Source organism: Leuresthes tenuis, unplaced genomic scaffold, assembly GCF_036924035.1.
Source record: "Leuresthes tenuis unplaced genomic scaffold, fLeuTen1.0.hap1 SCAF_7, whole genome shotgun sequence".
Taxonomy (NCBI): Eukaryota; Metazoa; Chordata; class Actinopteri; order Atheriniformes; family Atherinopsidae; genus Leuresthes; species Leuresthes tenuis.
The window spans coordinates 19,246,919-19,263,464 of NW_027325361.1; the positions used below are offsets into that span (position 1 = coordinate 19,246,919).

The 16,546-nt window shown below is 45.1% G+C and overlaps 2 protein-coding genes across 2 annotated transcripts in view; both read right to left on the reverse strand.

Annotated features, from left to right (window-relative positions):
- The window catches only part of edem3 (ER degradation enhancer, mannosidase alpha-like 3), a 461,179-nt gene extending 456,297 nt beyond the window's left edge, over window positions 1-4,882 (reverse strand). The window contains exon 1 of the mRNA XM_072389716.1: window positions 4,878-4,882. The gene's annotated coding sequence lies outside the window, so the exon portion shown is untranslated. The remainder of the gene's footprint in view (window positions 1-4,877) is intronic.
- On the reverse strand, window positions 405-15,765 carry onecut3a (one cut homeobox 3a). The gene is made up of 2 exons (XM_072389719.1): window positions 14,509-15,765; window positions 405-697 (listed from the first exon to the last, which is right to left on the reverse strand). Exons 1-2 carry the CDS (start codon window positions 15,545-15,547, stop codon window positions 405-407), a joined length of 1,332 nt encoding a protein of 443 aa, XP_072245820.1. The 5' UTR covers window positions 15,548-15,765.
- Window positions 15,766-16,546: the final 781 nt, after the last annotated feature.

Sequence of the window (16,546 nt, forward strand, 5' to 3'; positions counted from 1 at the left end):
CTGTATCAGTGGCTACTTAGGTGGTGAAGGAGGAGGCCAGCGAAAAATGCAAATACCGTCCAACAAAAAGATCAAATCTTTGGTGTCTCTTTGCTTTGTCAGATGCCATAAAAATGATTTTCTTTCAACAAAAAAAAAGACTAAATCAATGATTGTCCTTATGTGAGTAATGTAGAGTGGACCTGACTTCACACTTCACCTCTTATGCTTCTTTCAGGTGAGAGCTTGAGATTTTGACTGACGAAAAAGATGATTGCATGGCACAAAGGATTTTTTCGGGCAGAGGACACATTCAGGTGGTCCAGGCCAGGCAGGGTTCTTATAGACAGGTTTCACAGCCAATTCCCCGTGTCTCCTGTTGTTCCAACCTGGTTCCCCAGCCCTCTGAAGGCCCTCTCCTCCTCTCAAGCCTTGGAGAAGGTAGTGGTGGATGTGCCCGGCTGCCCGGGACTGGTACCATGGTCATCGTGCCAGCGGTCGACGCAGCGGCGGCGTGCATTCATAAAGAAGTTGCTGACGGTGCTGAGCTCCAAGCCAAGCTGTTGGGAGATGGTGATCTGCATTTCCTTGGATGGACGCTTGTTCTCTTTGAAGATGGCAATGAGCGTACGCCGCTGCAGGTCAGTGAAGACGAGACGCTGTTTCTTGGGTGCCGTGTTGCGGTCCTTGTGTTGCTCCTGTTCTTTGCGCTTGCAGGCTTGGTGTGGACGGCAGCATTGGGAGGGATGGCAATGAGAGTGGGAGGCAAAAAGAGGAGAAGAAAACAAAAAACAAGGTAAATATACAAAAGTGATAGCTTTCATGACCACATCACAAAACCAGGAGGTGGAGGGAAGTAAAGTAACTATTAGCCAGTACTTAAACACATAAAATCTAGTTTATACACCAGCAGTGATGCTACAGCTCCATCTCTATTGCCATATTAAAGTTGATTTAAAGCTAATCCATGCCTCCTGCCCAGTGGGAATATTCCTTCCATCCTGCAGAGTGCAGACAGGGAGCCAGCCTGCGGTGAGAGAAAGATGGGGGGGTGGTGGTGGAGGCGATGGGGTGGGACAGGCTGTTGCCTGCTAGCTGGAGACACTGCTGTTTGATTCAATATTAATGCAGTTTGAGTCACAATGGGGGACTGAGTGACTGTTGCACAAAAGTAAGCATTTTGTGTTTCTGTGTGTGTGTGTGTGTGTGCATGTGTGTGTGTGTTTGTGTAAATGAGAGCCAGAGGAGGGGCGGGGAAAGAATGGAGACAAGGAGAAATAAGGTGCAGGAGTGAGACAAAGTGTGTGTATTCGTGTGTGTAAGAACTAAAGAGAGGAGCTGAGAAGAGGAGGGAGGGCGGCATGTGAAGGAGAAAGCGAGATATTGACCGACTTTGCTGTAGGAATTGGGGGGGTTCTCTGTAGGGACTGAGGTCAGAATCCCCCCCCCAGCAGGTCTACAGTCTGCTACTTCAAACAGAGCCCACTGGAGCCCACTCTATAGAGCTTTGAGAGGGTATTTATAAACCCTCACACACCCCTCCAAACACAAACACTTGAGAGGTGCTTGCACTGGCTGCTATGAGCCCCTTCCCATCCACAGAGCAATTTTCAAAAGAAAACTGTGTGCTCTTGCATTTGGGAGGGGGTCCGAGGGGGTGATGGGGTTGTGTGCAGCCAACACAGAAATTAATAGTTAATAGAGTGCTGTATTGTGGGTAAGTGCGTTGAAACTCAAGATATTTGTAGGAGACGTGTGGTGAGCAGCAGACAGGTGGAGAGTAAAAGGCAGAAATGGCGCCCAGAGATAGCGTAGGAGGAGCTGTGTGTGTGTGTGTGCGTAAGGTTAAGGCACCACCTCTGCAGCCAAACGTTCCCCCTGCTGACTGAGGATCGAATCCTCCCAGAACGGACTGTGCGTCCCACTCAGCTTCCCCACTGTCTCAATTAAAAGAGAGCAAATCTGGGAGAGAAAGATGCCTTCCCTGTGGGGTCTCCACCTGCTGCTGTTGGTATTGTCTGATACTTTCATTCCTCCTTCAGTAATATCTCACTCTCACGCTGGGTGTGTGTGTTTTCTTGATGCATTTAAGAACTGATTTTTCTCTCTTTTTTTTTACCCTCTTGTGTTTTACTTCCCTATGTGTGGGTGTGCATTAGAGTGTGCACATGTGTGGGTTTGTAGGGAGGTTGTGATTATGCTGAAGTGGCTGGAGCCAAGCAGTGGCGCTGTGTGTCTAATTACAGTGGAACAGAGCCCATTGATCAGCCATTGCAGTCAAATCTATTTAGTACAGATGTCTAACCTGCACACTTGCACATCCATCATATTCATATTTCACATCAGCACAGCCGCTATATGCACCATGCCAGTGTGCACATGCTAATGGCTCCCAAATAAATTTGTCCAAAAGCATGCTTGTATGTACAACGTGTATGTCATCAAATATAGAACTCTGATTTATTAAGGGTAGCCGTGACGATGGGAGAAAGGAGGATGGGATTCTTCCGGTTTTCGTTTTAGCTGAAATTATTTCCCAATGAGTTGAGGTCAGACAAGAAGCTGCACAGCTTTTTGTGGAAACGTTACAGACATAGAACGTCTTGCAGTCATTTTCTTGTTCTTGCTCTAACAAAAGTGCTTTCATCATAATTTCAAGCACTTCAGCAACTTTCAACTCATGTTTTCTGATGACATTTAGCTACGAATATAGGCTAAACTAAATGCCACCTGATAGTTCCAGGGGACAAATACTGCAGGCTCGCTTGTAGAATAGATTTTTATTGCGCACTGATTTATTTGCCAGTCATCAATATGGCAATAATCTATGATCTGTTCTGACTCCACAGCCAAGAAGTATTTATAGTTTTTTAAGTCTGCGCAGTCCAGGCTAATTTAGCCAAACAAAGAAATGCTTGATGAAAAAGGATTACTCATTTTTTACAGACGCAAATGGCTCCCACTGATAAATCATAGAGTGTAAACAGAAAGCTTAAGAGAGCAAAATGTGATTTAGGAAAAATCCTGTTGTGAGGTTCCTCTTCCTATTCCACATTTGGGTGCTGGATCACACGGATCAGGGAGACGTTACTGCAGTACAGCCATCAGAGACGCGCCAGCTTGTGTGGATCAAACTTGTGTGGAAGAGGATTTGTTTCCCAGCAGGACTGCGAGCCTAAACAAGCGTTTCAGCTCCACAAGGCCCGTTTGAAGTTCAAGGAGCAGCAAAGTAATGCCGACATGTGAGACAGGTCTGTACCTCCACAGCAACCAGAACTCACATCTGGTAACGGTGGGGAAAAATATCTGCACACTCGAGAAAAGTGCTGACAGAAATGCAAATATTCAAAAGACAGTGTGTTATTGTGAGTGCAAAATGGACAAATTATTATTATCATCATCATTTTAAGAATATCTCCAACAAATCACTGATGCATGTTTAATTTCTGACTGCACTATCGACATGAATAATTAGTATGTGGTGGTAAAAATAGCTTAAGTGGAAATTTTCCTGATGTTGTCGTAACTGATGTTTTTTTTTTTATTAATTTATCTTTTACCAACTGTGGTGCAGTTACAAATTCATGAACACTTTTACTTCCCGTTCAGCTCCTGGTTGGTAAAAGAGCCGTTTCTTCCTTTGTCCAGATGTGAGTCCTGGCACAGGTGTGCATAAAGGCGGCTGCACGTGTCTTCTGGCTGAAGTCTTTCATTTTTGGTTTGCGTTTTTTCTAATTTTTGCCTCAGTGCTTTAAAAGAAAATGATGCAAACTTTATAAGAAGCAACATTTGGGCTTAGTTGATTTTTCTTTTCTTAAAAAAGAACATTTTATTTTCCATGAATGGTCTCACATTGTGTGTTGTATTTACAGACTCTGAACCCAACATGGATCTGACTACAGGGAGACTATTCTTCCTGAATCTATTTATAGATTTACTCTTAAGTGGCTCACACATTTGGAAGAAAGCGTTGGGAACAAACTGCAGAGCGATATTTTCAATAAAACAAATTTTGGTGAGGGGGGGGGCATTATCTTTTCTCTGTCAAGCCTTAAACTTGACAAGTATAGCATTAAGGAAACGTAACACACGTTCACTATTAATTCATCTATTTATGTTCGGGAAACACAGACAAGAGTCAGCTGGAGGAGTGATTCTCTTCTCTTCCTCAACCAGCTGAAACAAACGCTCTCATCTTTCCACCGGATGGTCACGTCCTGACACTATAATCGACCGCCTGCTCCGCGCCTTTTCGGTCGGCAGGTGTCGCTCTCGTCGTGGCCCGGCTGCACGGGGGCGCCATAGTGCGCTGCCTTTGCTACAGGCGCTGGATTTAGTAATCGATATCGATCGATCGGTGAGGAAGGGGGCCCTGATTACTGAACCGAGCTCGGTGTAGAAAAGAAAAAAAAGAAAAAAAGAAATCGATCATAGCAGCTTTTAGAGCTACAGTAGGCACCGAGCAGAGAGACGGACATAAACTCGTGCACAAAGAGCGAGCCGGACAAGAACAGAAACCCCGGTTTGGTGCTGCTGAGTGTTTTTTGAGGTGTACATCCTGCTGGTGGGAGAAGAGTGTGATTTCTATAACTCGCTGTATGGATCTGTGAGCAGGAGCAGACCTACTTTGAATGGATTCCTCACAAATAGAGATTGGTCAACACAACGTCAGCCCAACGTTTCACTTAAAACAAAAACAAACAAAAAAAACACACATATTGTCGAGTTTTTTTACAGGTACATTTCGTAGAACATTGGGTTGTTGTTGTTGTTGTTTGTTTGTTTGTTTTTGCATGAACAAGCCTATAAAGTAAAAGATCATTTCCCCATGAATGTCGAGCTCAAAGGCCTTTCGGTTGGATTAACAGCAACCTCGAATCCCTTAATGAGTGATTTTCCAACTTGTGCTCTGGTGAAAACGGGCCTTCTTTATTTTCCACTGATAACATTAATATTCCTCGCTTCACGACAAACCAAGCGAGGTTAAGAGAGAGGCCCAGGGTGTTCAATATCGATCGATAGATTCGTGAATAATTCGTGTGTGAAATTCAGTTCGTCCAATTAATTATGCCTCGGAGGGGAGGGGAGTCACGGGCCTCGAGAGAAGATTCATGAAGGGGGCTGGAGACGCAAACTGGATAGATGGGTAGATAAATAAATGAAATAAACACATTTGGAAGGAAGTGGTGTGATGATCCGGCTTTTGCTGCTGAAATCAGAGAGGAAAAGGAGTAAATAATCATCACCTGTTCCGGCTGTGTGTTCTGCATGATGCTGAATATTCACAGCTGTCTCCAGCAGGCCTGCTCACTCCCTGCAGATGTGAGTCCATCTTGAGCATTAATCATTTATTGATCATCGCTGCCCTTCCTGCTCATAATGAGAAAGTCAAACCGCCTAATACTGTGCCTATAGTGTTTCGTCAAATCATGATTAGACATTTACAATAATAACAAAAAATAAAAAACTTCCAGTTTTCCGTTTTCTGACTGCTATAGCCGGTGTGAAATCCACTTCCAGAGCCTTGGCTGTGATCCATATAAAGCAGACGAGGTCACCATAGTGTGCTGATTTAATTAATTTCCAAGTAAACATGTTTTTCCCGTCACGGTTCGGCGCCTTTGTGCTCACACAGTGCAGCTATTTTATTGTGGCAGGGCAGTACTGTCCTCGCTGATAATCTATGCTGCGCGCTCGTCGCCGCAGCCTCCGTTGTAAATACGTGATTGGGCACTTTTTGCCCATTTATTAAGTAACTTTTCTGCTGTTTCGCATGGGCCGTTGCTCTAAAGATTGATGGCTCTGTTGCTTATATTTTTCTGTCTATAGCTGTGGCATTTGGCTGCAGGGGCCGTGCCAAGCTGCATTTTCTGTCTCTCTCTAGGCCCAAACACTTCCAGCTCGATACTCCTTAATGTAATGAGTGAGAATTGGTGTTAATATACTGATAAAGCGGGACAATTTGTTTGTTTGCCTTCTCCTGCGTCTCAGCTTGGAGGCATTTCTTTTCCAGCGCTTCAATGACACTCAACACTGAGCTCACCGGCTCCATCTTCGGCCCCTTCCAGCCTTTAAATCCAACCAGACTCTGCAGCCCGAGACATCTGGAGATCGCCCCTGTCTTTGGACCCGCGACATCAACTGTCACACTCGCTCGTGCGCTTGGATTTACCTCTTCAGTTGACAGTATACGCCAGGAACACGGAATGTCAATTGCGGCGTGCGATGCACTACACGAAGGCAAGGAATAGTGCAGGTTTATTCGGCTATGTTATTAGAAACGCGGGGGTGAATTAAGACATTGCGCAGCGTTAAGAAAATTCAGGAATAAGTGGAGGCTGCTGCCTGATGATCACCCACCGTATGAGGTTTTAGATAATTAAAAGCATTCAGCCATTTAGGCGCATGCTAAGAAAACCTGACCGAAATGTATATATATATATACATATATATATATTTATATGTGTGTGTGTGTGTGTGTGTATACATACATATTGCCAGTTTAATAGGAACCATGGTCGTCATGTGTCATGTGTTTGTAAAAGTGCCTCCATTGTTGGAATGATACTCTTCTGTGATTACCATTGATTTCATTCATAATGGCTTCGACAAGTTATGTGAGATAGCCATAATGATTATGATGCTTTATTTTATTCTTTCCCCACTAATAACAGAAGTGGGCACCGTCGCACGTGTGTCCGATTTAGACTAATTTAGACATTTATAAATGTTGTCAGTTTTTTTTTTATTATTATTGGGGTTTTTTTTATTGGAAAATTAGAGGAATCAAAGAATAAAAGGAATAAAAGCAATTTACCCACAAGCAGAAAAAAAATTTGAATAAAAAAATAAACTTTTTAAGTGTGTAAGTAGACAGTTAAACTGCTTCAAATACAATTTATTTAAGAAACAATTCCACCTGTCGCTGGTGGAGAGAATGCGGATACTTTTCAGAGGATAATTCGTCGCTTTTAAATTATAATTTGCGAAATAATAATTTGCGCGCCTGAATACGTTTTTTTAAAAGATTATTATCGTGCAGATCCCTCACGATGGGCAAACATCCTCGAATTCTCGCGGGAGTATGGCCGGATATCCAGTTCAGGTCGAAGTTTGCCTTCTTTTTAATTACATCACACCCCTCCTGCAGCGAAACGTGGAGGGTTTGAGGAGATCCACCGTTTGAGTTTTTTTGATCCACCTCAGTTGAAAAAAAAATAAAATAAAATAAAAAAGATACTCCAAATGTCAGCTGAAGCCAGAGCTGTCACCGCTCTGCTAACCTCTTATTTTGTCGCAGGAGCATCGTCGCGCTGATCCGCGTTCGCTATGACGCTTCGCTCTCCAGAGAGACGCGGGGCTGACTTTGTTTTTCAATATGCAGGAATTTTTTCGAGATTCAATTCAACAGCCTTCTCGCTCAATCGTCTGAACGGCGAGACAGCAGAAATATTAGTTACCCACACCTCACCGCGATGATCCGCTTAGTGCGTTCAAATCAGAGCAAAACAGATCAAACTGAAATGAGATGAAAGGGTGCTCTTTATTATTGTGGGTTCAATTGCTCGCGCTCTTTTGCTTTCGTTTGGTTTAATACCGGCGGCTTTTATTGGTTGTATGTTGACATCAAGTTAAAGAAAAATACTGTTCAAAAAAAGAAAAAAGAAACCAGTTTGTACAACAACCGTGTGCAACATTTTTCATAATAATAATAATAATAATAATTTCCTGCATGTGTCATTCTTTCTTTCAGCGTTATTAGGTGCATGAAATGTTCTTGTTTTCGAAAGAAAAATAACTCCTGCACACACACACACACACACTGCAGTGTTTTTCTAAAAGTTCAGAAATCCTGAATAATTAATCGAAGAAACAACAGTCAGCGGTTTTCATATCGTCTCACGAGCGCAACCGAATTATTAATTTGAAAATAACCTGAAGCTAGTTCGTTATATTTAATAACATGTAACACAAAAGCTTTATGGGCTGACATCGATTCATTCATCAATTGATTTCACAGTCGTTTTGTTCCTTTGTTGATCTGTGTGGGGTTGCCCAACCGGAGTTTCGGGTTGCATCTGTGGGTACGATAAGCTGTGTGTGTGTGTCTGTGTGTGTGTGTTTGTGTGTGTGCCCGTGAGTGTGTTTGCGGTTTTGTTGTGATCGACCTGCAAAAAGACTTACACAGTCTCCATACAAAACCATCTGTAGGCTCTCGTTTCTTTCAAGCTATGAGTTGTCAGCAGGAAAATGTCAGACTTTGCCTGCTTTTTTTAAATTTTTCTTTTCTTTTATTATTTTACGTGATCTGAGACTACATGGAAGAGGAAACGAAAATACATTGTACAGGTTGCATAAAATGTCAGTGTCAGCACTGAAGCATTCAGTGGCTTGCGGATCCTTATTTTTTCTCAACTGATTCAGATTCATAGACTTTTTTTCCCCATTAAATCCTGTTTTGTTTTTTCAAAATTTCACCCAAAATACTAATTTAACCATTTCCTAAATTAAAACAAGCACTGGGGTGGGAAATACGCTAAAAAAAACATCGCTGTCCATAAATGTGGGATTTTAACACATGTCAAATGGCGTCTCGCTTTTATAGATACCTCTCTCACAGTGATCAACTGGATCCCCGCCTCTCTTCTCTTTAATTGCGTGGACAATGTCCTTGCCTTGTGTTCTTAGCCTGCGCATTAAACAAGCCATTATCGGCCCTTTAATAAGCGATGGCCTGTCAGGGCTTCAGATAAGCAGGGGGTGTGCGGAATCACTGCAGCTCCAGCGCCGCTGGACACTGATTTATAACCTCGGGTGGGTTAATTTACCCAAAAAAAAAGAGAGCGAGAGAGAGAGAGAGAAAAAAACAGTGATCTGTGTCTAGGCCTGTCCGAGTTGTAACTCTGGGGGAACAGGATCGTCTCACACGTCACACCACAGTGAAAGTAGTGAAAAGACTGTGATCTGTAAAGTGATGTGTAGGGGCGCATGCAGAATGCAGAAAGCAGTCACAGTATTTTTCTTTTTTTTTTTTTGGGGGGGGGGGGGGGGGGGGGTATATGGAGGGGCGCACGGGGGGCACCCAAGCGTTACATAACAACACACAGAGCTCCATCAACACAATGCTGACGTGGTCGTCAGCATTTTAATTGCACAAGCCTGCTCTTTGGAACCATCACTTGCATTGGCTCTTATGTAAACCAGCACAGATTGTGGCGGGTCAAAAGCCCCACAGTCTGATTACTTTTTTTGCACCACACACACGCGCGCACACACAAAGACACAAACATTCATTCGCCCCACTTTTGTATATCCTTTTGGTGACTCTGTTTTACTCCAGTGCATATGTACGAATAATGAAATCTGATTATGATTATCTCAGGTTTTGGCCCTTTGTATCTCTTATGCCTGGTAAGCGGGGCGCGCTCACTGCCATTAACCCTTTGATGCTATCCGCGCGCATTCCGTTGACTCTGCCAGCAATTTGATTTAAAGGTCATTCTCTCCTATCGATCCGCTTCGGCGAGGGGGCGACGGAGTAGCGTAGGAATTGATCATCTAAAATAGAAGAGACGGGCCGCGAGACTGTACAGAGTCCAGACCTCTACTGCATTTATAATTGCTAACCACGTATCCCGTGTGAATTGGAACGTGCGCGCGTGTGCGTGCTGGAAGAGAAATGGGTGAAGATACAAAGGAGTCAGTGCAGGCTCCTTCTTCAGTATGGCTAATCTGATTTCTATTATAATTACATTATTTTGAATTATTAGGTCAACGTGGCAGGAACAGTGTGTGATGGAGCACGGTGGGTGGGATGTTTAATGAGTGAAGGAGGTTAAACGAGTGTGAACTTTAAGTAGCCTCGTGCTGCTAATCCCACTCTATCACACAAATAGAGGGGAGCCACTGAAAATCTTGGGTTTTCAAGTCAGCCTTTGACACTCTTTGGCCGGAGCACGCAGCGTGGTGCGTGTCCGTGTGAGAGACTACCCGTGATTGTGTTATGTGTTGTGAAAGGTGAGCTGTTAACGGGAGAAAAGGTGTTGCACCGTGGAGATGGAGGGGGTTGCATGGCCGCATGGCGCAGCTCCAAAGATGGAAAGGAGAGGCCGAGGAATGGAAATCGATACAGATTCAGGGCTCGCCAGATCGGCCTTAACAATGTGGCGCAGACGCACTCTACATCCCGATCACATACATACAGGAGAGAAGGCGACACGTCTGCAGTGGAGCTAGTGCTTTGGTGTTGTGCATGGACGAAGGAAAAGCTTCCCACTGCAAGCTACTACCTCATCGCACTCATGTAAACAAAATCACATAACCTTCTTTTTTTTCAAATTATTTTTATTTCTGCCCCAAACATTTCGGTTTCAGCTAATTTGATGTAGAATTTATTGACATGTGTCAACCAGGCTTTTTATGCCGGATTGCAGATAATGATGCAAGATGTGATGTGTCATTTCATCTGGAATGAGTCACTCTGAACCCGGGATTTAACCAAAATAGCCTCGAGGTATGACCTCGCGAAGATGTCTGTTGCTCTCCCACCAGGGGATTGGAAAGGCGATGCTTGTACATGTGTGTCTCGGTACTTACAACCCGCGTTGATGTGCTTAACGAAAGAGGAGGCTCTGAAACCACAGCTGCACTGTTTACGCCCCTATCTTTCCCCTCATACATCAATTATTAAACTCCAAATCGATCATTTCACAGGCCAACATCAAGTCATTTCTTCTTGGAAAAAGAAACGGTGTTAGGTTATACTGCATCAATCACATGTTAATGCTTTATCCAATTTTAACATCTTAAATTGCCAAAAAAGCACTCCTCCTAACAAATATTTGTCTCCCAAAGTAGGATATTTGGGAGAACATCACAAAATAGAGGCGACCTTCTAGTTTGTGGACTACACTGCTGTTCCCAGAAGATATAGAAGCGTAATTTAAATAGAAACCCCGGTGGGCTCCGTGCTGGCCTGGAAAGTAGGATGCAGGATGGAGTGATTGACGCGATTGTGGATTGTAATATTGATCGATGGGTGGAAGCTGTTGGATGAAATAACGGTGTTTAGAGCCTGCAAGAATCATATTAACTATGTATTGGTAAAACTCCAGTCCACCACCTTGAACTGTCCTCAAAAGAGAGACCAGATCCTGCAGTTCGGTGGGGATATTTCAGCACCTTGGACAGCTCTCATTGTAGGTTCCCTCACACTAAATGCCTTGCAGAGATACATGAAAGGTTATAAGCAGCTTTCCTCCTCTGTGGGTTTCACACACAGGTTTAAATGTTTTCCATTTGAAGGTAAACAATCATTGTAGCCTTTTCCCCACAAATTGTCTACATTCAGGAGTGATTTTGAAGTCAGAAGAGACCGTGAGTTAATCTTAAAATTGTGAACGCTTACCGAAGATGAAAGTTAACTTGTCACCTTAAGAACATTCTAAAGAAAAATGGATGTAGGCTTTGTGATGGTGCACAGTGCAGAAGAGAAAGGGTGCAGTGTGAGTAGGGTGGGGTGGGTGGGATGAGTGCTACTCTTGGATTAGGCCTGAGTAAACTGCGTGCAGCCCATTGAAACATGGACAGAGGCCTCCCACCCTCATTCCACACAATGTTTTATGTCCGTGTCCTGAGGGTCTTGACCCGCGCACCCTGGCACGTGCTTCGGCCATTCAGATGGAAATGAACCTACTGAGCTTTGTTTTTCCTTCTTTATTTCTCTAAGAGAGGGGGACCTTCACATGCCATGGCATCACTTCACACAATGTATAGCTATCTAATGGGCCAAAAATAGGAATGTAAGCCGTTTACTTTTGCTAATAATACTGGATTTTTATTGTGTGTGTATCAGCCTGGAAAGATGAGTGGGCGTGAGCACTGTCCCGACGAGAAGAGGAGTGAGCTGCATACAACAAATACAACACGATAACAGCAAAGACAAAAGAAAAAGGTGTGCAGCAGCGTTTTTTTCCTCTTCTTTTTTATAACAGCTGTCCTCTCTCCCAACCTTTTCCGGTTCTTGCCTCCCACCTCCCCCTCTGCTCCAGGGGAGAGACCAATGGGTGAGAGTGCTGAGGCGGGATAATTGATAGATGCACTGGCTATCCTTATTGATCAGGGCTGTATTGACCCGACCAAATACATTGAGATGGAGTGTGGAATTCAACACAGATGCAAAGACGAATTGTTTTCATCGTTAATGCGATCTTTAAATGCCTCCCAAACCTCACTTTTCCCGCGTATCTCTTACTTGTGCAGCTTTACAGCGAAGCTGCCTGTTTATACAGCAGCCGTCTAATCCGTGGAGTAATTCTGAGATGCCCAGAATATGTATGAAAGCCTCCGTGTTTACTTGGCTTGGATGATATAGGTCTGCATATGAAGAAGAGCAAAATAGGCCGGGGAGCCTGTGTGTCTTCGCCCTCGTTGTTCAGCGTGAAGGACATACAATCCACCCCCCACCCCCAAACAGGCCAATCTCTACTCTGTTTTTCCTTTCACGAGTGGATCGTCATGTGTGTGTGTGTGTGTGTGTGTGTGTGTGTGTGCAGACACTGGCATTTTCGCATTAGCTAAGCAGGGCAGCTGCATTGATTTGTGTGACTGTGATGAATTTGGAATAGTAATTTGAATTTATTGATTGATGTGGCCGAGCGAGTATGGCCCAGCCTCACTTTCAGCATCACAACCCCCCCAACTCCCACTCCCAGCCCACATGCACACCGAGGATAATTGTGATTTTAAATGCAGTAAGTAAAATGTTGCTCCTTGCATTTACATACAAGTCATTTGTCATTTAGCCCAACTCGAGTCACAATAAGATCTATTGTGACGGCAGGTTAATGCACAATAGACAACAAAGCCTTAAGATGTGCTGCATGTTATAGCGATAATGTATAACACATTGTGTTTTGAAATGGAATCGTTGAGCACACGTATCGCCAGTGGCTCAAACGACGACAAAGGTGAAATTCGGTTTGTTCTGCAACCGAATTGTGAAAGAATCTGCATCTTTAGGCGTACACCTCTTACGTGCTGCCCTGGGCCCGACCACATTACCACATGCTGTAGGTATACACTACACTGGATTGTGCCACTCCGACACGTCAGTCGAACAGGAGGTTTTATCCTGATGTCGGCTGTGGAAGATATAAAACCCCACAGCCCAATTAGCTTTAACAGCAGTGGCACTTAAAGAGACAATTGTGGAGTGTTTAAATCTTTATTTACCAGAACCCCACTAAATACGCAAAGGAACAATTTACATGCCATTAAGTGCTTTTCAATAGGGCATTGACTGGAACTAAAATATGCCACTATATCTGCTTAATTGAACTGTTCGCTGAAATACGACGCAGATGCGCTGATTGACGTTTGGAGGCGCAGCAAGCCGAAACAGGGCCTTTACACAAACATCAATGAGAAGGGACTTCTCACTCACATCTCCGTTTTAACCCCGCCATACCGTCTTGTTTTCATTTATGTCCCGTTAATCAGGTGTTAAAGGGTTTAAAGAGGGCGGGGAGGTGGGTTCAAATCACAGCCTTTAATGTGATAATCTTCGCGCAATAAAAATCGAAAAGACCGATCAAGGGGGTGAACCATTCAGGAAATCAAAACGACGAGGCAGAGAGGGCTTTTGTCAGAGTTACGTGCCACATAACTTCACGAACCTCAATGAGCAATTTCTCGGCAGCAGAGTGAGGCCTTAAATCAAATTTGGAGACGTGACGGTCCCTGAGTGCGGAGGGGAGAACGCAGGGCAGAGAAAAGACGCATCTGTTTGTGTCTCTGTCTTTCAAATCCAAATCGATCATTTATCAGTGCGCTGCTCTGAAAGGGGACGCCTGGACCCGAAATATTGATCCATAGGAGGTCATGCTCCCCCTGGCTCTTTGGCCAGGCCTCAGACTATGTTTGCAACGATGTGCGTATTAGACAAGGAAAGTAGCAAAGTTTCAGATCAAGTTTGTCTGATGAATAAATCTGGGCATTTGAGCAGCAGTAATATGCATCTTCATGTAAATTTTTCCTTTGAATAGCTGGAACACTTCCTGCTTTGATTTTCTTTGTTAGGGCCGTTTTTATGAGTGAGTGAGTGAGTGAGTGAGTGAGTGAGTGAGTGAGTGAGTGAGTGAGTGAGTGAGTGAGTGAGTGAGTGAGTGAGTGAGTGAGTGTGTGTGTGTGTGAGTGAGAGAGAGCGAGAGAAGGAGACAGAAGAAGAAGAGGGAATGTGTCCATATTGTATCGTGCGTAAACGCAAACTGTCTGCAGACTGCTTCAGAAAGATGCCTGTTTTGTTTATCACACAGCGTTGGTTTATACCATCGTGGTTTGTAGCATCAATCAAAATATAGATCTCCCCCCAACATTTAACACCCCAACTGTCATGATGAAGTTTTACTCAATACAATCGACTAATAACTTCTAGTAATGTCTGTTTGAGCAGCTATTGGCAGTCTCGCCACATTGACTTCTAATTGATCCCTCCACATCACTCAGGTTGGGAGCTGTCTCCTCACTCACCTGCAAGCCTGAGCGCTGACATCCGCTGGAACTCGGGTTCCTGGAGCCACTTCCACATCCTCCTGAACGTCTCCCGGCCAGACTTGAGTTTACTCCACGGTTTAGGGTTCCGCAGCAGGTCAGACAGAGTTCCCTGGGACCGGCACAAGATCCTCTGAGCAAAGATGGCCTGCGGGATGCTGTAGCGCTTGAGCTCTGCTGTTATCCTCTGTGCCACCTCTTTGGTGTTTATCTCCTCCACCTGCCCTGACCCAGCTCCCTGCCCGCCTCCCACCACCGTCTGTCTGTCCCGGTCTGACAGCATGGATCCGTTTGCCTGAGAGTGCGGATGGCTGTGATGGTGTATGCCGTTCAAGGATGTCATGAGCCCGGCCCCGTGGCCCCCGAGACCTCGAGCCAGGTGCTCCTCTCCCCGGGACAGCATGGCTGCGTGGGACTCGAAGCCTCCCGATGAGAGCATCTTGTCGTTAGAGAGGTGAGCTCCAGGACCGTAGGCGCTGAGAGTCTGCTGGGAGCTGTGCAAAGACCCGAGACCGTTGGACAGGGGGGATAGAGGCTGCCCCATGCCGGACATGTCTTTTGGGTAGTGGCCGTAGAGGTTACTCATAGAGGCCAGGCTTCTGTCGTCCCTCATCAGGGTGAAACTGCCGCTGACGTTCCCAGCTGCAAGTCTCTGATGCGCCGGATGATGGTGAGCATGAGGGTGTGGATGGTGAAATTTCTCCGAAACGGTGGATATGGGGGGCAGGTGCTGCAGCGGCGTCAGCGTGGTGTAGGTGCTGCTCAGGCTCATCCCGGAGTCGCACGACATGGTCATTGCCGGATGCAGAGGGCCAGACAAAGCGTGGTCTGTGCGGTAGTCCCCCGCTCCCTCCAGTATCGAGGCCATGCTGGATACCATGGCTGACCGTCCGTGCGACACCAAGTTCCGATGCGACGCCGACGACTGGCGCGCGTGTGGGGAGTTCATTAAGTCGCTCGTTTGATGGGAGTGAGACACACCGTGCAGATTTCCGATGTTTTCCATTGTAAGCTCCATCGTTGAAAGGATCTTTATTTCCACCTCTCTCGCCACTCTCTCGCTTCTCTCCCTCTCCCACTGTCGCTCTGTCTCGCACTCCTTTCCAATAAATTTTCAACGATTTCAAAGCCAAGCCATTGATTGTAGTTGTCTCTCTGCAGTCAATCCAGCATGGTTTTAAAAGATCGGATCCCGGCCGCCACACAAAAGTGCGCCGCAAACCTCTGCTCGGTGCGTGAAGGTGTCTGCGCCTGCCTGGATTTCTCTCGCTGTTCTGCACCTTCTACTATACCCAAAGCGCTGCTCGCCTCGCTGTGTGTATATTGACGCGCCCGCGCTCTTGTTAAGTTGAGACCGAGCCTGTGCGCACGTGCGCGCCCCCGCGGTGCATACTCGCTCTCGCTCGCACTGTCTGGGGCCAATCTGACGTCACTGGCCCCCGGTGTCATGGGTTTTTCGTGTTGCAAACTGAACCTCGAATTCCTGAAAAAGATTGCATTAGACACCTTAGATAAAACACAGAGGCACAATTCTTTGCAGAGTGCGCAACATTTAAAGTCGGATGGATAAGGAGGACTCGCTCCTTGTTTTCTCTGATAAAAGCGTTTGACAAGGCGCCGGTGACAACACATGTGACGGCTCTGTTGAAGGTTAAATATTAATTGACGTGTCACACCAGGCACGAATGTGAAGAGAAAAACCAGAAATTATCTTGTGGAAGTGATCTAACAACCTTTATTTCTCTACATGATTACGTTTAAAGGTTGCCATTGTTCGTTTAAGCATTAAAACGTGAAAATGCAGCTCCGGATCTTACGTTTGACCTTTTGACATGTTCATCAGGCAATGAAATCACATTTGCATGCATCCTACGATCTAATCAGCAAACTACTGAAATATAGCCTATTTCTTTCCGACCCCTTGCTGTTTAAGTGTACAAACTTTTTTTCGAAGTTATCCCCCCCACTCCTCGAGAAAGTGTAGCTGTATAAATCTGTCGAGCGTTATTTCGTCATA